Below are 20,044 nucleotides of genomic sequence, written 5' to 3'. Positions count from 1 at the left end.
CTTTATGAACTCGCCTACGCTATTACTTCCGATAGTCTGTAAGGGATCCTCATTGTGCGCTAGTTCAGCCAGCCTCATCCGACAATTATCGCTTATACATGTGATGATGGGGGAATTGAGGATATTTTTGCGATTATGAAACATCTTCCAGTTTGCCACGACTCTGACGATTGATCCTCTTGGCGTTGATGTTAAGATGTCCGGAAATGGTATTCCTCGGGGGATGCGGAAGACATCCACCGCACCTTATCTCGTCGACCTGCAACGTCATGGAATATTCTAAACGGTGTCATCTAATGTGTTGGTCTTGTGTCAGGTGGTAATGGAAATATGGATAATTGCACTAGCATTGTGTTTATATAGGAGAATTTCGACCTTGTTGCCTCCTTTCGTATCTGGGCAGCTCACTCGGAGATATATACCACACGAGCTTAATCAAAATTTATATAAGTATCAAGGAATTCAGTCATCTTCAAGTAAGTGCTGCCTCTCCTGGGCTTACTCACCTGACATGGAGTTTGAGAAATGAACATAATCTACAAATTTAATTTGTCCTAGCATTGTACTACCTTCATCCTTGGCATAATCACGGCACCTCTACCACATAGTCAGCATGAACTGAAGCAATTTTTTGACTCTGATATGAGTTGTTTTATCTAGAGGCTCAGAATCTTTATCTCATATTTTCACAATGTTGTATGGATTTTGTGATATTAGCTAGTTTTCTTGCTGCCTGAAATACGAGTTCATGGCCTCATGACACACACATAAAAGGAAAGTCGCCTGCGAAACTACACAAGAAAAGGCCAAAGGACGGAGTATTTTCTGACCATCAAACATGATATAAAGTCTATGAAAAGAATAGCAAAGGAAGAAAACCGGATAGATAAATTTTCCCTACTCGACGATAGACCTCCCAGACTTCCTCACACTGCTGTTAATATACTTCTGCACGCTACACACAGAATGTCGCAATCAATCTATTCTTCCTCAACCCCAGAAAACCACATCGCACGATTATCCACAGAACGCACAGCACACGACATCCCCTCAAACCCATCCTACGGCATCGACTCCCCTCTCGGGCTGATCGCCTCCAATATCCTCTCCCCACTCTACATCTACGCAACTCTCAAAGGCAAATTCCAAGTGTGGGATGACCTCCTCGCCAACCTCCCCAGAGAAACCTTCAGATCACCAACCCTCGACCTCGGCTGCGGCCGAGGGATGGTTCTATTGAAGATTGCCCAAATCAAAAAACAACTCACCTCTTCAGAGTCACCCGTCCAACCTGCCTACGGCATCGATCTATTCGTCAAAGGCGACCAGAGCGGAAACTCACCGCTGGCGACTTACAAGAATGCCGCTGCACTGGGGGTCTGCGAGCAGACGGTGCTACATACGGCGAGTTTTGCGGAGTTGCCGTTTTGCGATGGAGTGTTTTCGCTGGTGACGGCAGGTTTGTCGATTCATAATGCGGATAAAGCTACGAGGAAGAAGGCAGTCGGGGAAGCGGCGAGGGTGTTGGTGTCCGGGGGATACTTGGTTGTGGTGGATATGGCGGGGTATGTTGGGGAGTATGCGGATACAGTCAAGGAGATGGGCTGGACGGGTGTCTCGAGGGAGTTTGGGGGTCTGAGGATGATGTATGGAGCGTGGCCTTGTCAGATATTGAGGGCTAGAAAGCTGTGATCTCTACCTACCTGAAATAGATTAGGCAGCTGGATTTCTTGTTGGTCAGCGGTGATTGGCCATGGCAGGCTGGAATGATTCTGTCACTCGGTGATTGGTCAACGCATTGCAGCTGCCCGAGCTTAATGGGATCAAGCACTCAATGGTAGGAACCGTCGGACTCTCTTGGCTCCCGCTGTCTGGACCTGGTAATTTGCCTTGTGGGCCGCGTAAGCCAACTTGAGTATAAATCGGCATGGATCGCTGGAAGAGGTTGCGTGCTAATGATTATCTCTAAGTTCCCGACCTTTTCATTATTGATGCAGGTTTTCAGTGATGGCATCTCTATCAACTGCCGACGACTGTGAGGTCGGAAGTTCCTCATCCCAGGATACCTGTGCTTCATCGGAGACGATTCTCGGTGACCTTGCAGGTCGAAAATTATTGCCCTTTGACGGCTTAGACGATCTACATAGCATATACAAGAGCAGACAAAGACGGAAGTGGCCACCGCAGCTTTTTAATGGCTGGCAATGTTCCCATGTCGAATGTAACGCACGTCCTCTGTCTCGACGCGCAATCATCTGCAGAGCCGTCAAGAGACCTTTCTGGGCATTGGTTTGGATACTGTAAGTTCTCATGTACTACATCCTCGCATGGATGCTGACCCCGCCGTCTAGAGGATTTCTCAAGGTCCTGTCACTAATGTGGACTGGTCTCGTCCACATTTTCCCGGACGACCTCGACGCCCGGCTAGATGCCTGGGTGTTCCCCGGTGGACGACCGTCTATATTCTCTCACTGGTCCACTCACGGGGTCACTCCCGTGCAATGTCACTCACACAATGACTACTGGCGGCCCGTCCCTTTCTTCTCAGCCATCAAAGCGGGCTGCATCGGTGTCGAGGCGGACATTTGGCTCTCCGGAGGGGATCTTCTCGTCGGACATAACCGCTTCACATTACACCACGCCGCTACACTGCGCAGCCTGTACCTTGATCCGCTGCTGGATGTTCTTGAGCGGCATAACACCCGCTCCAGTCGGCTGCAGCCCGACAGAAATGAGAAACTAGCGGGTGTGTTTGCTCACGATCCATCCCAGACACTCGTTCTTCTCATCGATTTCAAAACTGACGGCAACGATACATGGCCTTACCTGGTCGACCAGCTTGCTCCGCTGCGTGAGGCAGGCTACCTTTCGCATTTCGATGGGGTTGAGATGGTCCAGCGTCCGGTGACGGTCGTACTCTCGGGAGATGCCCCTTTCCATTTGATTGCGGCGAATAGCACCTACCGCGACATATTTCTCGACGCGCCGTTGGATAAATTAGATCAAAGCACTTCAGAAAACCCACAAGGAATAGCGGCTGCAGCGGCTGATTATAACTATACAAACAGCTACTACGCCTCCGTCGACTTTCGCAAGACGATCGGACCGCTATCCCGGAACCGCTTCTCGCAGGATCAGCTTGTTCGCGTCCGAGAACAAGTGGCAGCGGCTCATGACCGCGGCCTCAAAGTCAGGTACTGGGGGACTCCGACGTGGCCGCGGGGCCTGCGGAATCATGTCTGGCATGTTTTGGTTCGGGAGGGGGTGGATTATATCAATGTGGATGATCTGGCTGAGGGGACGATGCAGGATTGGAGGAAACACCGCAGTTGGTGGTTGTGATTTTCATTTGTTTGAGGACTTGGGTTTATTGGATGGAGTTTGCCGTTGTCTGTTCTTCCTGGGATTGAGGAGGTCATGTATTATCCTTGTTAAGACCTTCAGGATAAGGGCTTCGGTTATAGCAAAAGGCACAGTAAAATTTGATTCACTTCTGTACTCTTGTGCTGGTTAGTGTCAATAAGTGTTCAGACCCTCGAAACGAGTGGACTGACTCAAGATCGCATTTGATGCCGTACGGAATTCCTGCAGGCTATGTCTTCAATTAGAGACACCCTAGTCAAAGAGTTTATCAATCGCGGCAAATAACGAAACATTTTCTCATGCAGTGTCGTGTATATCCTTTGACAGTCACTATAAATATGAATGGAAAATACCGAAGTCTGTGCTTAGATTAATGAGCATAAAGCATATCGCTGCTTTGTGTCCGGTATCCTTTGTCCAAAAGCATCATCAGCCTCTGACTTGGATGACAAGCGACGTTATGACACAAAACATGTTCATCAATAATCCCTTTATACTTGCGTTTAAGACAATGATGATGAATTACAAGGCATTTACCTTCTTACCATTCAGCCTCATTTAGCACCTGATACACATCGCACAGCAGCAATCTCAGTTCTTCTTACAATGTCTCTCACCGTAGAGCAGGATGCTTTGATATTCTTCAAGAGAGTGGAATTATCGTCCAGATACTGCATTGGTATGTCTTACTCTTGAATATAAATTCGGTCTGATATCCTGCCCAAGTCTCTTCTCATCCAAACCAATCCTCTCAACCACTACCTCCCTCATCTCTCAATATCAATGCCTGAACACAACATCTTGACATCAAAGGTACGTATCTACCAGTCAAAATGTCTTTTCCTTATCCCGCTCAACCCACCGAGCAAACCCCTCAGACTACCAATCCTACAACTCAACCCCCCGATAATGGCAATACCAAACCCACCGACACCCGCGAAGTCGCTCACGTCCTCTTCGATATCAAAACCTCCCCGAAGAAACTGACTCCCATCCTGCTGGAGTCACTGCACCACAAACTCCACCACCGCGACGTCAAAGTCTACCCCTCCTTCGACGTTCTCCGAGCCGCCGGCGCCGTCAAGCGCGGCAATGTGGTCTTTGCCTTGCCCGCTGCCGGCCTGAACGTCGATCAGATCATCACGGCCGTGCGGCTGAAAGTCCAGCATTTGATCATGGACTGGGATAAGGGCGAGCCGAGCGGTGAGGGACTGTATTTGGTTACGGAGGATAAAATGTGTCCTTGGGGATGGAGCTTCCTGTCTTATCAGGCTTGGAAGGAGCAGAGAAAGGTCCGCTAACTGTCTGTGTAGCTGGTCCGGCTTGGGGTATTGACGGAGGGGGAGAATGGGTGGACGACATGTGAGTACTTTCAGTCATTGATTTTTGGTTCATCTGCTTTTCGATGATTTTCGGAGATGAAGTTGCAAGCTGGTGATGTTGTTTAATAGTACACATACAGGTTGGAGTCCGAATTTATTGTTTCGACTTGAGTTTCCTCATAGGCATATCCGTAGTGGATGTAGGAAATCAGAGATCCAGACCCTGACTCTGTTGTAATACAAGAGCCCGTAGTAAGTGCCGGTTTATGATTGCTCTGAAAACAGCAGCAGTGTAAGAGCAGAGTAGATACTTCACTGCCGCGAATGGAATATATCAGATGGAAGGAGAAGAGCGAATGCACTCTCCGTGTCTCCCGGTCATAGATGATATTGCAGGAATGCCCTCTTTGCAAGCCAACTGCAGAGTCGAATCTTCGTTTAATACCTGGAGGAACCAGTTCCTTTTCTTGGTCAATTGTGGCTGGGTTTGTGACCACGTTTCCCATCCTTTACATCCCAATATTGACCTATGTCATGTTCAAGCATACGGGTATCTCATGGGAATGGGGCATTGTCTTTGTTAAGGCAGTGCTATTCTTCCTGGGGGCGTGGAGCTGTGGAAATTTTCGAAGAGGGTATACTTCCGTAGGATGAAGAAAAGTCCAGCAGCTGGAAATGAGCAAGATTATCCGTAGATGTTTTTGGCAAGAGGGGAAGGTGATTCTAGTATGGAAGACTGCGGTTTGATATTCTTGAAGTTAACCTGCGGTGTAAATGCCCTGCATACATACTGCACCTGATCAGTGAGGACAGTGTGCGCTTAGCCTAAAGAGGCAGGTAAATACATAGCTAAGGGTCAATCTTCTTACGTGTCATCTTAGTCTCCAGCTGTGTGCTCTAAATATTCTTTAACAACTACCGATAAATGTCAAACCAAGAGCTGTTGACAGCCACGAGAGGATGACTCCCTCAGGCTGCCCAGACTGCACTCTTTTCCAATTCTTTGCACACTGGCTCTTCAGCACAGCCCCTTTCTGGATCTTCCTGATCATCATCGTTCTCTGGATAGACCGAGTCATCACCTTTTTCAGAACGGAACAAGACAGTGAAGGTGAATATGACTACACCAGATGGCTCGAGCCTCGTATCAAAACCCGATCACACGTGGTTCATTACTTCATTCTGCACCTGTTCCTTCTTGCAATAGAATTGGTGGAAGGCTACTGGATCCTTTGCAGCTGGGCTGGACTTGTTAAACGGCACTGGCACTGGAAGTTAAAAAACCATGAATGGGATCTGCAATTCTGGCGATTCATCGTGTTGCTTGTGCTCTGTCTCGTTCTCCCGGTGCTGCTACTCATCGGCTTTTTCCTGGTGTCAGTGGCTGCTTCCTCCATGATCGATCTGTGTGACTGGGAGGCCAAATCGAGGCAAAGACGGAAGGGAAAAGATAAACAGCAGTAGAAGCTAATGACGCCAACCAAAAGAGCCTCCCGATCTAGCTCAGACTGGTCTGCGATTATTACATGGCTTCCTAACTCAGTGGTTTCTTGAAGACCAGCGCGGTTGGAAAATGCATTCCATCTATCAAGGAGTTTCCTAGAGAGAACGAACAGGGCCTTACCAATTGGTTGAGATGGAACGATGAAAAGCCCATGTTCAATTTCACTACTTGGGATTGTGGAGTTACCCGACCAGCCACAGTCATTTTCTAAACAAATTTCATTCAAATTCTTGATAAGTGAGCACCTTCCAAGCTCCGGACCCGCTTGACAGGGCACAATCTGCTGCTCAAATACGCTAATGCCTTCGACATCACCACCAACCTCCTAAGACTTGAGTCTACTCCCTTGCTGACCAAAACCCAGTCAACGACCTGAAGCTTTGCAGCAACCTGCGTCTCCAAACAATTCCATAATCCCTGCAAACAGGTGCCCAAGTTTCAGCCTGTTGTGATATGAAGTATTTGGCTAGGCCTTGCATTCCGGCTGGTCGAGTGGACGAGTCTTCGGAGTCCATGGCATCATAACGCGTAGCCGTATCTTCCATCTTTTCATTTTGGATAGCCAGACAAAATTGATAGATTGAACTTGCCGCGTCCGCAGCGTAAGTGGCATCGTCCTTCTGACCGCATGCATCGGATGTGCTGCTAGAGGCAGCCCAGCGAGTCAAGAGGGCATTGATGAAGAAATTTGGGACATTGGCAATGACATTTAGGGCAATACCATCCATGGCATGTCCAACCAGATATTTTGTGTTCGCGTAGTTGTCCCTTTGCAGATAATCCCAGAGGGTGTTTGCTGCGCCGGCGCACATTCCTGTGGTCAAGGCTGAGTCGACTGCTACTGTATCCAAAATCACTTGTATTCCTCGATATCTGGTTCCGTCACATCGACAACTTAGCTCTGTCAGAGGATTTATATTCAATTCACTGATGGTATTCCTTCATCTGTTGATCTCTCTGCTGTGTATTCGCCATGTGCAGGCAAAGGCAGTCTTTGCCCATTTCATGGTGCGTATGGAAACGTTATTATCAGCTCCATGAAATCCGTCTCTTGGCTCCGCTGGCCAACGTAACTGACTGATGGTCTAGGTGACAAATTCTGCGAACTACACTGCCACAACATGGGTAGAAGACATGAAGCTCGCGCAGGAAGCTCATATCGATGCTTTTGCTCTAAATATGGCATTCGACGACCCTGTCAATTCAGAAGCATTATCGGCTGCCTTTGCAGCCGCAGAGAGTCTTGGTTTCAAACTCTTCCTCCCCTTCGATTATGCGGGTAATGGGCCCTGGCCACAGGATACAGTTGTTGGCTATATCTACCAATATGGTTAGAGTAAGGCATACTACTCCCATGGTGGCAGACCATTTGTCTCCACGTTTGAAGGATCAGCCAATGCCGATGATTGGATTGGCATCAAGGCAAAGGCCGGTTGCTTCTTTGTACCTGACTGGTCCTTCCTCGGTGCAAACCTGCCTGGCAATCCAGCGTGGCAGATGGCCTTTTCAGCTGGGCTGTTTGGCCTTGGGGCAATGAAGATCTGACGACGTATACTGACGCATCGTATAATCAAACGCTGGATGGGGCCCCATATATGATGCCCGCCTCGCCATGGTTCTTCACTAACCTCCCTGGATATAACAAAAACTGGTTGTGGCGGGGCGATGACCTTTGGTACAATCGCTGGCAACAGATAATCTATTTTCAACCCATTTTTGTGGAGATCATCTCCTGGAATGACTATGGCGAATCCCATTATATCGAACCATTACGTGACGATGCTATGGCAGCCTTCAGTATCGGACAAGCACCTTATAACAATGCCACTGATATGCCTCATGACGGATGGCGCAAGTTTCTCCCCTTTGTTATTAATCTCTACAAAACTGGTACTGCCACCGTGAGCCGCGAAGGCATTACAACGTGGTATCGAAAATCTCCTGCTGCAGCGTGTTCAACTGGTGGCACTTCGGGGAATACGGCTAGCCAATTACAACTCGAACTTCCACCAACTGACGTCGCCCAAGATCGAATCTTTTTCACTGCACTGCTCAGCTCCCCTGCGATAGTCACAGTTAGCATTGCAGGAGTACCCGAGTCACTGACGTGGGAGTATACTCCAGATGGTGGAATAGGTCTATACCATGGTAGTATGCCAATCGGTACAAGGACCGGACAAGTCATAGTCACCCTCTCCCGTGGCGGCAAGGCTATTGCTGAAGTCATCGGCGCGCCTATCAGCAATACTTGCCAGAATAACATCCAGAACTGGAATGCGTGGGTGGGGAGTTCATTCTCTTCAGATAAGATCTCAGCCACCCCAGCGCTGAATATCGCAGACCAAAAGTGTATCAAAGGCACGGGCTCCTACAATTTTGAGGGCCTTTGTAACTTCGCGTGCTCTCTTGGATACTGCCCCATTAGCGCCTGTACGTGTCAGGCAATGGGAAAACCACCCTCGCTGCCCGCTGCTAGTGAGATCCGCGGCTATCCTATTGCTGGAGAGGATGCTAGCTATATCGGTTTGTGCAGCTTTGACTGTACGTACGGATACTGCCCGGACACAGCCTGTGGAACCGTCTCGGCCCCACTGTCGACTCCCACGGTATCTGATTTCAGTCCACCTAGTTGTATCAGCGGCTCAGGAGAAGGGAACCTCGCCGGTCTTTGCAATTTTGCTTGTCAATATGGTTTCTGTCCAATGAATGCATGCTCCTGCCATGCAACGGGCCCTCTGGTTCTGCCACCTCCTGCAGCTGATGTTGCTGGGCATGCCGCTAGTGGCATGGATGTCACTCGTTATGATGACCTGTGTCGCTTTGCGTGTAGCCGAGGGTACTGTCCTACTGCTGCTTGCGCCACATTGCCTGCTGCGACTGCCCATCCCACCACTCTTGCGACGATGCCAATAATCACGGCAACTGGGAGCCTCCCGACGCCGTCATTCGACTCCAGCTGGTTTACAGCCTCACGGGTGGGTTGACTGCATTGGCTGGTTTGAACTCTTTCTACACTATTGCGACCAGTCGGGACCCTCCATGACAATGCTCAAGGCCTTGAGCCTGTTACACAAACGCGAAGGAGCCGTCCTCATTATAGTCCGCTCCGATAGGTTGATATCAGCGTCTGACAATTCTCGCCGGCCGAATTTGGCGTCTGGCGTATAGGACAGGCACTTCGCCATGTCCCTTTATTGTGAAACGGCTTCTCTTGGCCTACATGGAGAAGTTTCCTCCCCGCTATAATGACTTTTAGATAGCTTAGATGGAGTATTCTACAATGGACTAGGAATCAAAAGTGCACCTTCATTATTGCCAACAAACAGGTCCAGATCAATTGATACGTCTTTTAATTCGCCACCTACATACGACAGCAGAGCAACAGGGATATGGTTGTCTTCAGATTTGTTAAGGTCTTCTGTGCGCCGTCGTCTATCTCTAGGCAGCAGCGATGGCCCGATCCCGTGCGGAAGCCATCCACTGTCCGTCGGTTTGCGGGAATTTAGCTATTCATATGCGTTACATCTGAGGACAGATTATTGGCTATTCCTAGCGGGCGTCAACCAAAATGCACTCTAACCCAACCGTGGTGCTATGTAATAGTGGAAAGTTCTGGCTTTGAAGTAAGAGGACCTTATATTCAGGAACACGCTTGGCTGAGTAGCATGGCTGGACAGGGAATTCTTAAGGTGTGACTCGCATGCACTCTCCGTGTCTTGCGGTCATAGACAATGTTCTAGGCAAGCGCTCTTCGCAAACCGACTGCAGGTTCAGTCTTCCTGGTTGGTTCATGTATTGTGCTTGCAGAATCCAGAGATATATGGTCACAAGCGTTTACTCAAGAAGCGAAGTCATTAAAAGCAGAAAGATGTTCCTTAGGTGCACATAGAAGTTCATAGATCTATTCGTGATAAAAGGCTGTCGGTTAGTAATCAAGAGGTTTATTTATACATGATTCAGGATAATTCATATGGATGATAAAGGTTGAGAACAGACAGAATTCCGTCCATGATTTTCTCGACATAAAAATTAGCCTGTCTCTTGGTTAGGTCATAGAACACCTCTTCAGATGAAAGAAGTGCTTTGTAACTTTCCCATTCCACAATGGCCCCTGTAATTTTAAGCTCACTTACTGAAGCCGTGCCGTCATGACGCTCGGTGGTAGGACATGATATCTTCGAGCATCACGAATAATAAACAGGACGAAGGGGAGTTGCAGCGCGTCATTAGACTTGGACTACCAATCCAGTGTCGCTTGATACACATGTGTTCTCCTTCAACACACGCCCATGTCCACACCTATCCTGAGAACTCGCTACTGTTGGTTTATGTTAGTTCCATGACCGTGTGCTGGTTATTCTGACTCGGCATCTCTCTTAACATCTCTCAGTCAAGGTAGGATGCAAATTAAAGTCGGAGACAAAATTGCCGAATGAAGGCTACGTTGCTTTCGATCTCGACGATGCTCTCAAAATTCTAATCCACTGAAAACTATTCCCTCACCACGGAGTTGTCAGTGCCTGGACCCATCTGGGCCATCCCCTGTCTCTGCGCATTTGAGACATCCCCAGACAGACTTCGTCACGGATTTTAGGCTGAAATCCCCCCGGTGGGGCTCAGGGTCCGGCGAAGGTGCCAAGAGGGTCCATTCTCCGCATTCTAAATATCGTTTTTGGTAATGGGAATGTCAATCCGCGACAGGGTAAGGGGAAAATAAATGATTGACGGCAAATGGAGAGTTAAAGAGTGCCGTGTTGGAGTCCTTCGATTTCCTGTTTTGTCGCGGATTTCAAGGCACACGAGCCCGTCTCGGTAATATTCCGCACATCCTTGTTGGTCTGGCAGGATTTGCAGTTATCATACCGGAAAGTATACTCTTCGTCAGGCGATGTTGTGTTTCATCGCGTGTTTAGCCGGAGTCTCTGGACCCTTTTTTCATTGCTGGTTAGACGGACCTCTTCAGACATGAGATAGAAGGGAAAATATAAAAGAGCCATCGCGGCCTGCAGAATGGTCATACGAAATGCACAGCCTTTCGACACGATGAAGTTCTTCCTCCTTCTTCTCATCTCTACCCTTGCGGCGGCGGCCCTTCCCAGCAGCTTCAAATGGAGCTCCAGCGGGCCTCTGGTCGACCCTAAGAACGATGGCCGCAACATCGCAGCTATCAAAGATCCCTCCATCGTCGAAGTGGACGGGACGTATCACGTCTTCGCCAGCACGGCCGTGAAATCCGGCTACAACCTCGTCTACTTCAACTTCAAGGACTTCAGCCAGGCCAACAAGGCCACTTTCCACTACCTTGACCAGACCCCGATTGGCTCAGGCTATCGCGCCGCGCCGCAGGTCTTCTTCTTCAAGCCACACAACCTCTGGTACCTGGTCTTCCAGAACGGCAACGCAGCTTATTCGACTAATCCGAACATTGCCAACCCAGCCGGATGGAGCAAACCAAAGAATTTCTTCAGCAGCATGCCCAGCATCATCGCCCAGAATAAGGGCAACGGCAACTGGGTCGATATGTGGACTATCTGCGATTCAAGCAACTGCTACCTGTTTTCCTCAGACGACAACGGCCATCTGTACCGCTCGCAGACCTCCCTGGCCAACTTCCCCAACGGCATGGGCAATACAGTGATTGCCATGTCCGACTCCAACAAGAACGCTCTGTTCGAGGCGTCAAACGTCTACCACACTGGGAACGGGGAGTATCTTCTCCTCGTGGAGGCGATTGGCAGCGATGGACAGCGGTACTTCCGCTCCTGGACTGCCAACAGTCTGGCAGGATCGTGGAAGGGCCTCGCCAACACCGAGTCTAATCCCTTTGCGCGCTCGAACAACGTTGCCTTTAGCGGCACGCCATGGACAAAGAGTATCAGTCACGGGGAAGTAATTCGCACCCAGACTGATCAGACTATGACGATCAGTCCTTGCAAGCTGCGGTATCTGTATCAGGGACTGAGCCCGTCGGCAAGCGGGGATTACAACTTGCTGCCTTGGAAGCTTGGTCTCCTCACGCAGACCAACTCTAATTGCTGAGCTTCGCAGCAATTGTCTGGACTGATTCTCTGATGACACACTTGAGTAGTAGTCGCTAAGTCAATCAATCCGGATTTACAATTGGAGTATAGTAGTTTACTTGATGGCAAACGAATGGATGGTTACTCAGTACCTTGCTCTTCCATTAATTGTATTCCTCTTTGTCTAACTAGCATAATTCAACACAGTGTGAGGCCGGATAAGAGGAAGGTCATGGAGAATATACCGTAGTTTCTCTTGCCCTTCATAAGTCCTCGAGCTACCCCTTGGCCAGTAGTGACAACCGGTAGTGACGTTTAATCCCATATTATCCCTGTGCATCAACGCGGGGCACGGTAAACCACACTGTCCGCTTGGTTCAAATCGAGGTATTCTCATCCAAGCCAGCTACGTCCGTGTTTCGTCGAGGATTTATTTCTCAGTCGTCGCTGTCACAAGTATGGCGAACTTGTTTCCTTCCTTTCTGTGCCTGTAGCTGTTCATCCTTTGTCGCTAGGGACGCCAATTCCACCTGCGAGTACATGTGATCATCCGAGTCCCGCGGTGAGTGATATGGGTGATCAAAACGGGACAAAGGTTTATAGACATGAGCAAATACGACAAAGGATGATGATATTTCTAGGCTAGCGATAGGTGCAATAATTCCATTTGGTTCTAGACAATGTGGCTTGTCGCTAGAGACCTCGAGTTCAGACTCTTCTGAGACAACCAGGTACCTACTAAGAAGCTAGGATTTCAACCGCCGGGACTTGGGCGCATTTTTCAGTGCTGGCAGTAGAGGCAGGGTTCATTCCTTGACTTGTTCATATTGAAGAGTATCAGTGGTTGGGATGACGGGGTTAGCCTTGAGCTGGTCGCCGCGATATTGGTGATAGAGGACATAGCAGACAATTGGCCAGGAAGACACAGCCTGGCAACACAGGTCTGTGTGGAATACACTGCAGTCAAGTCCCTCATTGGAGTCTCCATCCAACTCATCCTCCGGGGCCCTCTCTTTGCGATCAATCTGTAGCGATTTACCAAGATCCAGAAGACCACTGACCAATACGACAGCCATAATCAAAGCCATAGATCAGGATATGTAGCCAATCATTCAAGTTGCCAACCACGGCGGCGGCCTTCAAGCGGGGTTTTCCAGAGAACTGAAAAACCGAGGAATTGATTCTCATGGCAATTGGAAACTTTGACTGCATCAATTCACAGTCTGAACGTCCTCCTGGACGTGTCCCCACCAGCATCCCCGTGTTCAGGTAGTCCCGTCTCTGGGATACGGTAACGTGTGTCTGCGTAGGCCCGCTGAAGGATATATTGTCTTTCTCTCGCGGGTGCTTCTTACAAGCATGACACATTGGGTAGTACCAGTCATCAGGCCTCTGGGCATTGTCTTCTTATTGTCCATGATCTTTCCATCGCAGAGTCAAGGTAGTCAGTATCAGAACTCGCTCATTTCTGCAGCGGACCTCAGATTGACAGAAACTGACTGATAAATTATCTTCACTGACAGTATCGTGTGATTTAGTTCGCGGAACCTGGACGCGGTTCTCCTTGTCCTCAGGACCCGATGCCAGAGTCGCCTCGAGGAGTTGCCTTTTTCCTTGCGGTGAGTCTGATTATTGACAGGATCCATCTCTATGGTTCAATTATCAATTGAGTACTAGATTGACTGCGGTAAACGCTTGTTTCCGGCTGAGTATTGTGATAAACTGGCGATGGTTGTACCTCGTCTGATCTATCAACTGGACCGGCCACCTTCATTGGTTTGAGAGGCCTGTACAACGCTCTGAGAGAGTTGGCTTAATGTATTGTTTTCCTCTGCCTCAATTATGTCTTCGATCAGGTTAGCACTCCCATCTGGTGGGACGTACTTGACTGTCTGCCAAGGAGCTTCACGGCGTCATCTTCGCCAAGGGAATGAGTTGTTCAACATGGTGGTGTACATCCCCAGCATCTCCATGAAAATGGCGAGTATATATGAGGCCGCGTGTGCTTCTGGGATCGAGTTCGCCACTCCACCAGTGGCTACTACCTCTCTAGCAGACACAGCTATCCAGATTCTGCATCATGAGACTGGCTTGCTTATAAGTATCTGTCTAATGAACCATACTGAATCAGTACCATGTTTGAGGCCTTCGTGGGGAGGTGATCAGCTTTACTGCGTAGTCCTTAGTGATAGTAAGGAATCGAATCGGTTATGTGTAGACGTATGGATAAATCGCATGTTTCTGTATACCAGGTTGACGGAAGGCAGATGATGAGGTAGTAGGAGAAGAAGGTATCTGAAGGGGTTGGCTGCAGACTTATACAGAGCCATTCTCCATATGATTGAATGGAAAGTAGTGAATGAAATCCAGTGAATGCTAGAAAGCAATGCCTCTCTTAGAAAGTGAATTACAAAGACAGTGAATATGGATCAGAGACAGCAAACACATTCCTAGAAGAAATGAAGAACTCAAAGCGGACATTCCCTTTGATGAGCTGTCCAATGAAGAGACACAGGATCTACTCTCCTTTTACTCCTTTACAAGGTAGGCTAACCGATACCATCTCTTTATCTATGGATGGCAATGATTCTAGCAGCGGGGGATATCACTGCGAGGGAATTCTAGTTCAAAGAACGACCTGTATACCAAGCTAATTATGCCCTAAGATCAAAGGTAGAGTGATACTCGTAAACCTATCTAACTAATGAGGCCAGTTGCAGCTAAAAGGAAAATTCTGACAAAAATTCCTTGTTGCCAAAAGCGTCGGTCACCTCATAACTGCGAGGATTGGAACCCTTCAATTGCGGTAACTCATTTGGCATATCAAAAATTTGAACTACAGAGAAACCTAAAGCAGAGTCCTAACGCCAACGAGCATCACAAATCATAATCTCATACCAAGGCACTGATCTCCGGCTCCTTCGCTTTGAGAACATTTCCCTCGTCCCCCATCTCCACAATCTTCTGCCTCTTCCACCCCTCAGCCTTGTCGTACACCAGTTCCCAGACTGACCGATCTGCCGCACAGTGAATGGAGAGATACGCCATTACCAGCATGGTCGCAATGACCGTCAGATTAGACCCTCTGCTGTCCTTTTGAAATAGTTGCATCAGCCGGGCTCGGATATCCCGCTCATCCAGCCCTAAGGCGTTCATCAGCTCCGCTGACCAAGTCCAGTATCCCTCGAAGGACTGCAGGGCAATTATTCTGTGGACTTGGCTTGCGGCCCCGGCCGTCTCATTAAGGTTGTTAGAAGACAAGATAGGAGACGCGGGGGAATACCCGACCGAGCCATCAGAGACTGCGTCTTCTATCTCCATCATATCGTCCGAGAAGTCGGCGGGGAGAGAGGCCGCCTCCGCCATCAGGGCAGCATAGTAAGATTCAGTCCCTGGAGCCGGGGGTGGAGGTGGTGACACCCTCGTATCTATGGATCTTGCAACTCCAGGCGCACCGAATAACGACTCTGGGACTGCGCTTGCCGTTGAACTCTTAGCCCAGCGCTGCTCTGAATTTGAGGACGGTCGTGGGGCGTCCATTGCCCGTAGACGTGCACTGAACCGCGTCCCTTGTGACGGGGGCGAGGGTGGAAGGACCTTCCTATGCGCTTTTGAGGCTAGTCTCCTGCACCTGGCGCGAGCAGGGCCGGGCGCTGCTGCACTAACCTGGTAGACGGTACTTTCTTCTCCAGTAGTCTCAGAGGTAGGCAGGTCGGCAATATCCTTCTCTTTCTCCTGGTCCGAGGTGCTGTCTTTCTCTAGGGCGATGAACGAGCAGTGCTTGCCTGTTACTTGGAACTGGGTTCCGAGTTTCTCGCATTCGCGAGCGATGATGCGCTCTTTCGAGGCGGGATGGAGATTAGCGAATGAGTTTCCGTTGCTGGTTGCGGCGGCAAGCCAGCCGTGTCCTTCCTCGAGCTCGATCATGGCCTTTCGGACGGCGAGTTGGTGGATTGTCTCTCCCATGCCGATATCATCGATGGGAATGCGCAGGACGAGCGGGCCTTCCTTTGAAGTGGCGTGGAAAATGAGGCCTTTGGGGGTCTGCATGGTTGACGTACCCAGAAGGTACGCTGTGGTTCGGATGAAAGGGTAGAGAGATGGGATTTTGTATGGTGCTTGGATGGTTGGGGGAGGTGTGAGAACTGGCAGTGGTTCTCCGTCCGTCTTCTGCTCGTCCTCCTTGTAGTCTGCATTAAAGAGGGAAATCGGCTGTTGCTTCGTTTCCGTCTCATCGACAGTCATGGTTTTCGGACGCTCCGGGAGAACGACCTCGAAATCCTCCCCACTGTCATCGTACTCGACCTCCAGCTTGTAGTCGGAAATATGTGGCGTCAGCGCTCCCTTGAGCATGCGCACCACTTTCCTGTCCAGCTCTTCGTAATTCACGACCACCTGCGAGAAGCCATTCCCAGCTCGCGCAATCCCCTCAACGAGCGAATGCGACGCTCCATTGCCAATTCCCAGCGAGAAGAACCGTGCACTATTATCAGCAGCCGTCTCACGGGTGAACTTGAAGAGTGCCTCTTGGTTCCAGATTTGCCCATCCGTCAATATCAAGACCTCCAATTCCTTGTCCTTTAGCCGACTGCGGACCGTAGCCTCGACAGCCTCCTGCATCTCCGTTCCGCCCATATCTGCACGGACGACATCGACAAAGCTCAGAGCTTCCTGAAGGCTCTCGGCATTGTAGAGAAGACTCTGCTTCCACAAAAAGGAGTAGGAGCTGCCGAACGAGCAGATATTAAAACACACTCCCACCGGGAGACTCTTAAGAAAGACTTTGAGGGCCGACTTGAGAGTGTCAATTTTGTCCATCATACTTCCACTGCGATCGATCACAAAGATAATCTCAGGCTTGATCGGCTCAAGGCCAAATTTCGGGACAAGAGTCGTCATGATTGCCCGTTGGTCAGGGATGGTCGGGTGCGTCTCCAGCATCGCACGGGGCGTGTCGAGTCCATCTGCCTTGACAAGGAGGACAAAGTCGCGAGACAGGGCCGTCCGATCTTCCTTAAGATTGACACGTGCAGATGCCTGCGCCGGATTGAATGCCTTGTCAGACGCACCTGATTCCGACACCGACACCCGTCCCAGCGCCACACTCAGCGAATGACTCGTCGACTGGACCTCCCGGATAATCGCCGCACTCTCCATCTGCACATCCACAGTAATAGAAATACCATCCACATCTGCCTCGGGCGGCATGCTCATATCCTCCGCCTGATAGCCATACCGCGGCGCAATAGAATTAGGCAGCGTATACCGCACGGCATCACTCTGCGCATCCTGCTTCAGCTCCCCGACAAGGGTAATCTCTACTACAACCTTCTCATCCGGCCCAACATTTCCGAGTCGGATGGAGAATACGTCCGAGGCACTCAGCGTATGCGCCATCAGCGCCGCGGACTCGCCCTTTGAGACCGCATCGTCGTATTCCGCCTTGGCTTGCTTGCGTGGCTTGACGCGGCTGTGCAGCGTGCGGTCGCCGATCAGACAGTCGAAACTTACTACACTGACGCCATCGTAGAGCGGACAGGTATATGAGACTTCTTCGAGGAGGTTCTTGGATGAGTTTGTGTATGTTTGGGTGAGGACTGTTCTGGCAACGGACGAGAGGATAGTCGCGTGGGCTTTGATGCCGATACGGGGTAGGTAGACTGGCTTTGCTTGAGGGTGGGTAAAGTAGCTACACCCGCAGAGATATGAGACTGTCATTTTGGTTCTAATCTTGTTGGTTGATAGAGTGATTGAACAGGTGGAGCTGGCACTCAATATATACTAGGAGTAGTACTAGTGTAGTGCTGTAGGCAGCAAGCGGGTGAGCCTTGTCCACCAATTATCAATGGGTCATGTTGGAGCCTAGAATCGCTGAGCCACTCGGCTTATAAACCTTGTCTACTTTAGCTTGCAAATGAGTCAAATAACGTTCTGACGTAGCTAGGCAGTCTTGATATACTTGTGATGATATGACTCGCTAAATTATCCTGTTTCGGAAGGCCGCCATTCAACATTGTTCTTTTCCCTCAACACATTCATATGAAATTCACATGACAAATTTGCTATTATCTCTGAATTGGGGATTATTATTAATGCTCCATGGTCTAGTCTACCAAAGTACCTGCATGTTGTTGCATCTGAAGCTTGTGCTTGAGTATGAGGAAAGACGAGGAGCGGGTATATATGACAAGACGACGGCGGGACAACGTACAACAACCGAGGTCTCGTGAGACACAGTGTATGTTCTTTCTGAATAATGTGATAGTAGTGACGAACTAAAACCACAGGACTTATTGTAATACTTGTTTCAATCGTCCCCTCAATCATGTTGCCTAGATATACTCTTGAGTTGGCCGGACAATTGTTGCCAAGATGACAGAGATACTCGCTGAGCAGCCTAGGTATTCACTATCAACTGATATCAATCGATTAATCTTCACTGTCCTTCGGCCGAGCAGCTACAGCTTGACCCTCCACTTCCACCTCCAATCCAACAAGGCCCATCGAGTCATGACTACACTCACCAGTCCCACCATGAGAACTGCCGAGTAGAAACCAATCAACACCTGCGGCGTAGTCGACTGAAGCAGCTCTCCTCCAACAGGAACAGTCAATAACACCCCAAAAGCCGCAACACTGTAGATAGTCCCGTAGAATCGCCCGTATTCCTCAGTCCGACACAGCTGGCCTGCACATACAGGCGCCAAGGACAGCCACCCACCAGAGCCAAAGCCAAAAATAGCGACGACGGCATACAATGTAGCTTGACCGCGAGACCCAAACGGGAGCCACACGGTGCTCATTACCAATAGCGTCATGACGACCAGCGCCAGAAGAATGTTGAACCGGCCCAATTGATCGGCTGCTAGACCGGGAAGCACACGTCCCAAAAAGCTCATGCTGTTGAGGAGCGTGAGAGAGTAGAATTGCACGTCAAGAGGGAAACCAGCATAACGGACGTAAGTGGGTAGCAGTGCTGCGCAGCCAAAGATGATAAACTCAAACGAAAAGACGGCCGCCGCGAGGAAGCATAGCCGTGGAGACCTGAAAGCTCCAAAATCAACAGTGGCGCGGCTGCGATGACCCGTGGGGAGTCGTCCTTTGACCAAGATGATGCCAGCCGTGTAGCATACAATCGCCATAAATGCAATCGTCCGGATAGCCCATGTCCACCCCAGTTGCGGGAAGAGTTTGCGCAGCAGCAGAGGGATGATTGCCCCTCCAGCGGAGGAACCACCCATGCAGATTCCCGAGGCGAGCGCGCGGCGACGATTAAACCAGTGGCTCAGCACGGCGATGGAGACGGTTGTAATGACCGCAGATGAGACGCCTCCTAATATGCTCAGGGAGAGCACAAATTGCCAGTACTCTCTACATTGCGCCAGCAGAAGATAGGAGGCAACGTTCGCGAGGGAACCCCCCACCAATAGAATTCGCGGTCCGTATCGATCAAACAGAGGTCCGACCTGGACTCCAAGGAACAAAGTCAGAAAAACAAGAATGGCAGTAATCCAGCCCACATCCCGGACGCTGTACGTTGCCAGCTGGTTGGTGCTGATGTAGTCCTGGACCGATCCGACTGTCGTCTGTCAGTAGCCGTGGATTTTAAGATGGAAATGGAGATGGATACCTGCAGTTTGAAAGCCAAAGGATGGAAACATCATCAGTGATGAGCCCAGGAGACAAGTCCAGGCTTCCCAGCCTCCTTCTGGATAGGCCCAGCTGACTCTGCCTTCCGTTTGCATATCTCCGTCCGGCTCTGCCAACGGATTGGTGGGTTGGCCATGGTGTACTGGCGCTATTTCGTAGGTGTCTGCACTGCTCGATCGATGCAT

The 20,044-nt window shown here is 49.8% G+C and overlaps 7 protein-coding genes across 7 annotated transcripts; 4 read left to right on the top strand and 3 right to left on the bottom strand.

The window, feature by feature from the left end:
• Positions 1 to 966: 966 nt before the first annotated feature.
• ALT_3821 (altered inheritance of mitochondria protein 6 homolog) lies at positions 967 to 3,342 on the top strand (the record flags this gene model as incomplete). The annotated part of the gene is made up of 2 exons (XM_033560492.2): positions 967 to 1,646; positions 2,352 to 3,342. The coding sequence occupies 2 exons, from the start codon at positions 967 to 969 to the stop codon at positions 3,340 to 3,342; spliced, it is 1,671 nt and encodes a 556-aa protein (XP_033416383.2).
• An 854-nt stretch (positions 3,343 to 4,196) lies between these two features.
• Positions 4,197 to 4,664, top strand: ALT_3820 (uncharacterized protein; the record flags this gene model as incomplete). The annotated part of the gene is made up of 1 exon (XM_033560493.1): positions 4,197 to 4,664. The coding sequence occupies one exon, from the start codon at positions 4,197 to 4,199 to the stop codon at positions 4,662 to 4,664; it is 468 nt and encodes a 155-aa protein (XP_033416384.1).
• A 1,863-nt stretch (positions 4,665 to 6,527) lies between these two features.
• ALT_3819 (uncharacterized protein) lies at positions 6,528 to 7,001 on the bottom strand (the record flags this gene model as incomplete). The annotated part of the gene is made up of 1 exon (XM_033560494.1): positions 6,528 to 7,001. One exon carries the CDS (start codon positions 6,999 to 7,001, stop codon positions 6,528 to 6,530), a length of 474 nt encoding a protein of 157 aa, XP_033416385.1.
• Positions 7,002 to 7,119: 118 nt separating this feature from the next.
• On the top strand, positions 7,120 to 9,357 carry ALT_3818 (glycoside hydrolase family 71 protein; the record flags this gene model as incomplete). Its single annotated transcript, XM_033560495.2, has 4 exons — positions 7,120 to 7,197; positions 7,279 to 7,519; positions 7,687 to 9,164; positions 9,217 to 9,357. The coding sequence occupies 4 exons, from the start codon at positions 7,120 to 7,122 to the stop codon at positions 9,355 to 9,357; spliced, it is 1,938 nt and encodes a 645-aa protein (XP_033416386.1).
• Positions 9,358 to 11,199: 1,842 nt separating this feature from the next.
• On the top strand, positions 11,200 to 12,228 carry abfI (putative alpha-L-arabinofuranosidase; the record flags this gene model as incomplete). Its single annotated transcript, XM_033560496.2, has 1 exon — positions 11,200 to 12,228. The coding sequence occupies one exon, from the start codon at positions 11,200 to 11,202 to the stop codon at positions 12,226 to 12,228; it is 1,029 nt and encodes a 342-aa protein (XP_033416387.2).
• Positions 12,229 to 15,101: 2,873 nt separating this feature from the next.
• Positions 15,102 to 17,927, bottom strand: ALT_3816 (VIT and vWA domain-containing protein; the record flags this gene model as incomplete). The annotated part of the gene is made up of 1 exon (XM_033560497.2): positions 15,102 to 17,927. One exon carries the CDS (start codon positions 17,925 to 17,927, stop codon positions 15,102 to 15,104), a length of 2,826 nt encoding a protein of 941 aa, XP_033416388.2.
• A 740-nt stretch (positions 17,928 to 18,667) lies between these two features.
• On the bottom strand, positions 18,668 to 20,044 carry ALT_3815 (putative MFS monocarboxylate transporter; the record flags this gene model as incomplete). Its single annotated transcript, XM_033560498.2, has 2 exons — positions 18,668 to 19,788; positions 19,840 to 20,044. 2 exons carry the CDS (start codon positions 20,042 to 20,044, stop codon positions 18,668 to 18,670), a joined length of 1,326 nt encoding a protein of 441 aa, XP_033416389.2.

This window comes from Aspergillus lentulus (genome assembly GCF_001445615.1).
Source record: "Aspergillus lentulus DNA, contig: Alt08, strain: IFM 54703, whole genome shotgun sequence".
Classification (NCBI taxonomy): Eukaryota; Fungi; Ascomycota; class Eurotiomycetes; order Eurotiales; family Aspergillaceae; genus Aspergillus; species Aspergillus lentulus.
This window is presented reverse-complemented; position numbering and strand designations above follow the sequence as displayed.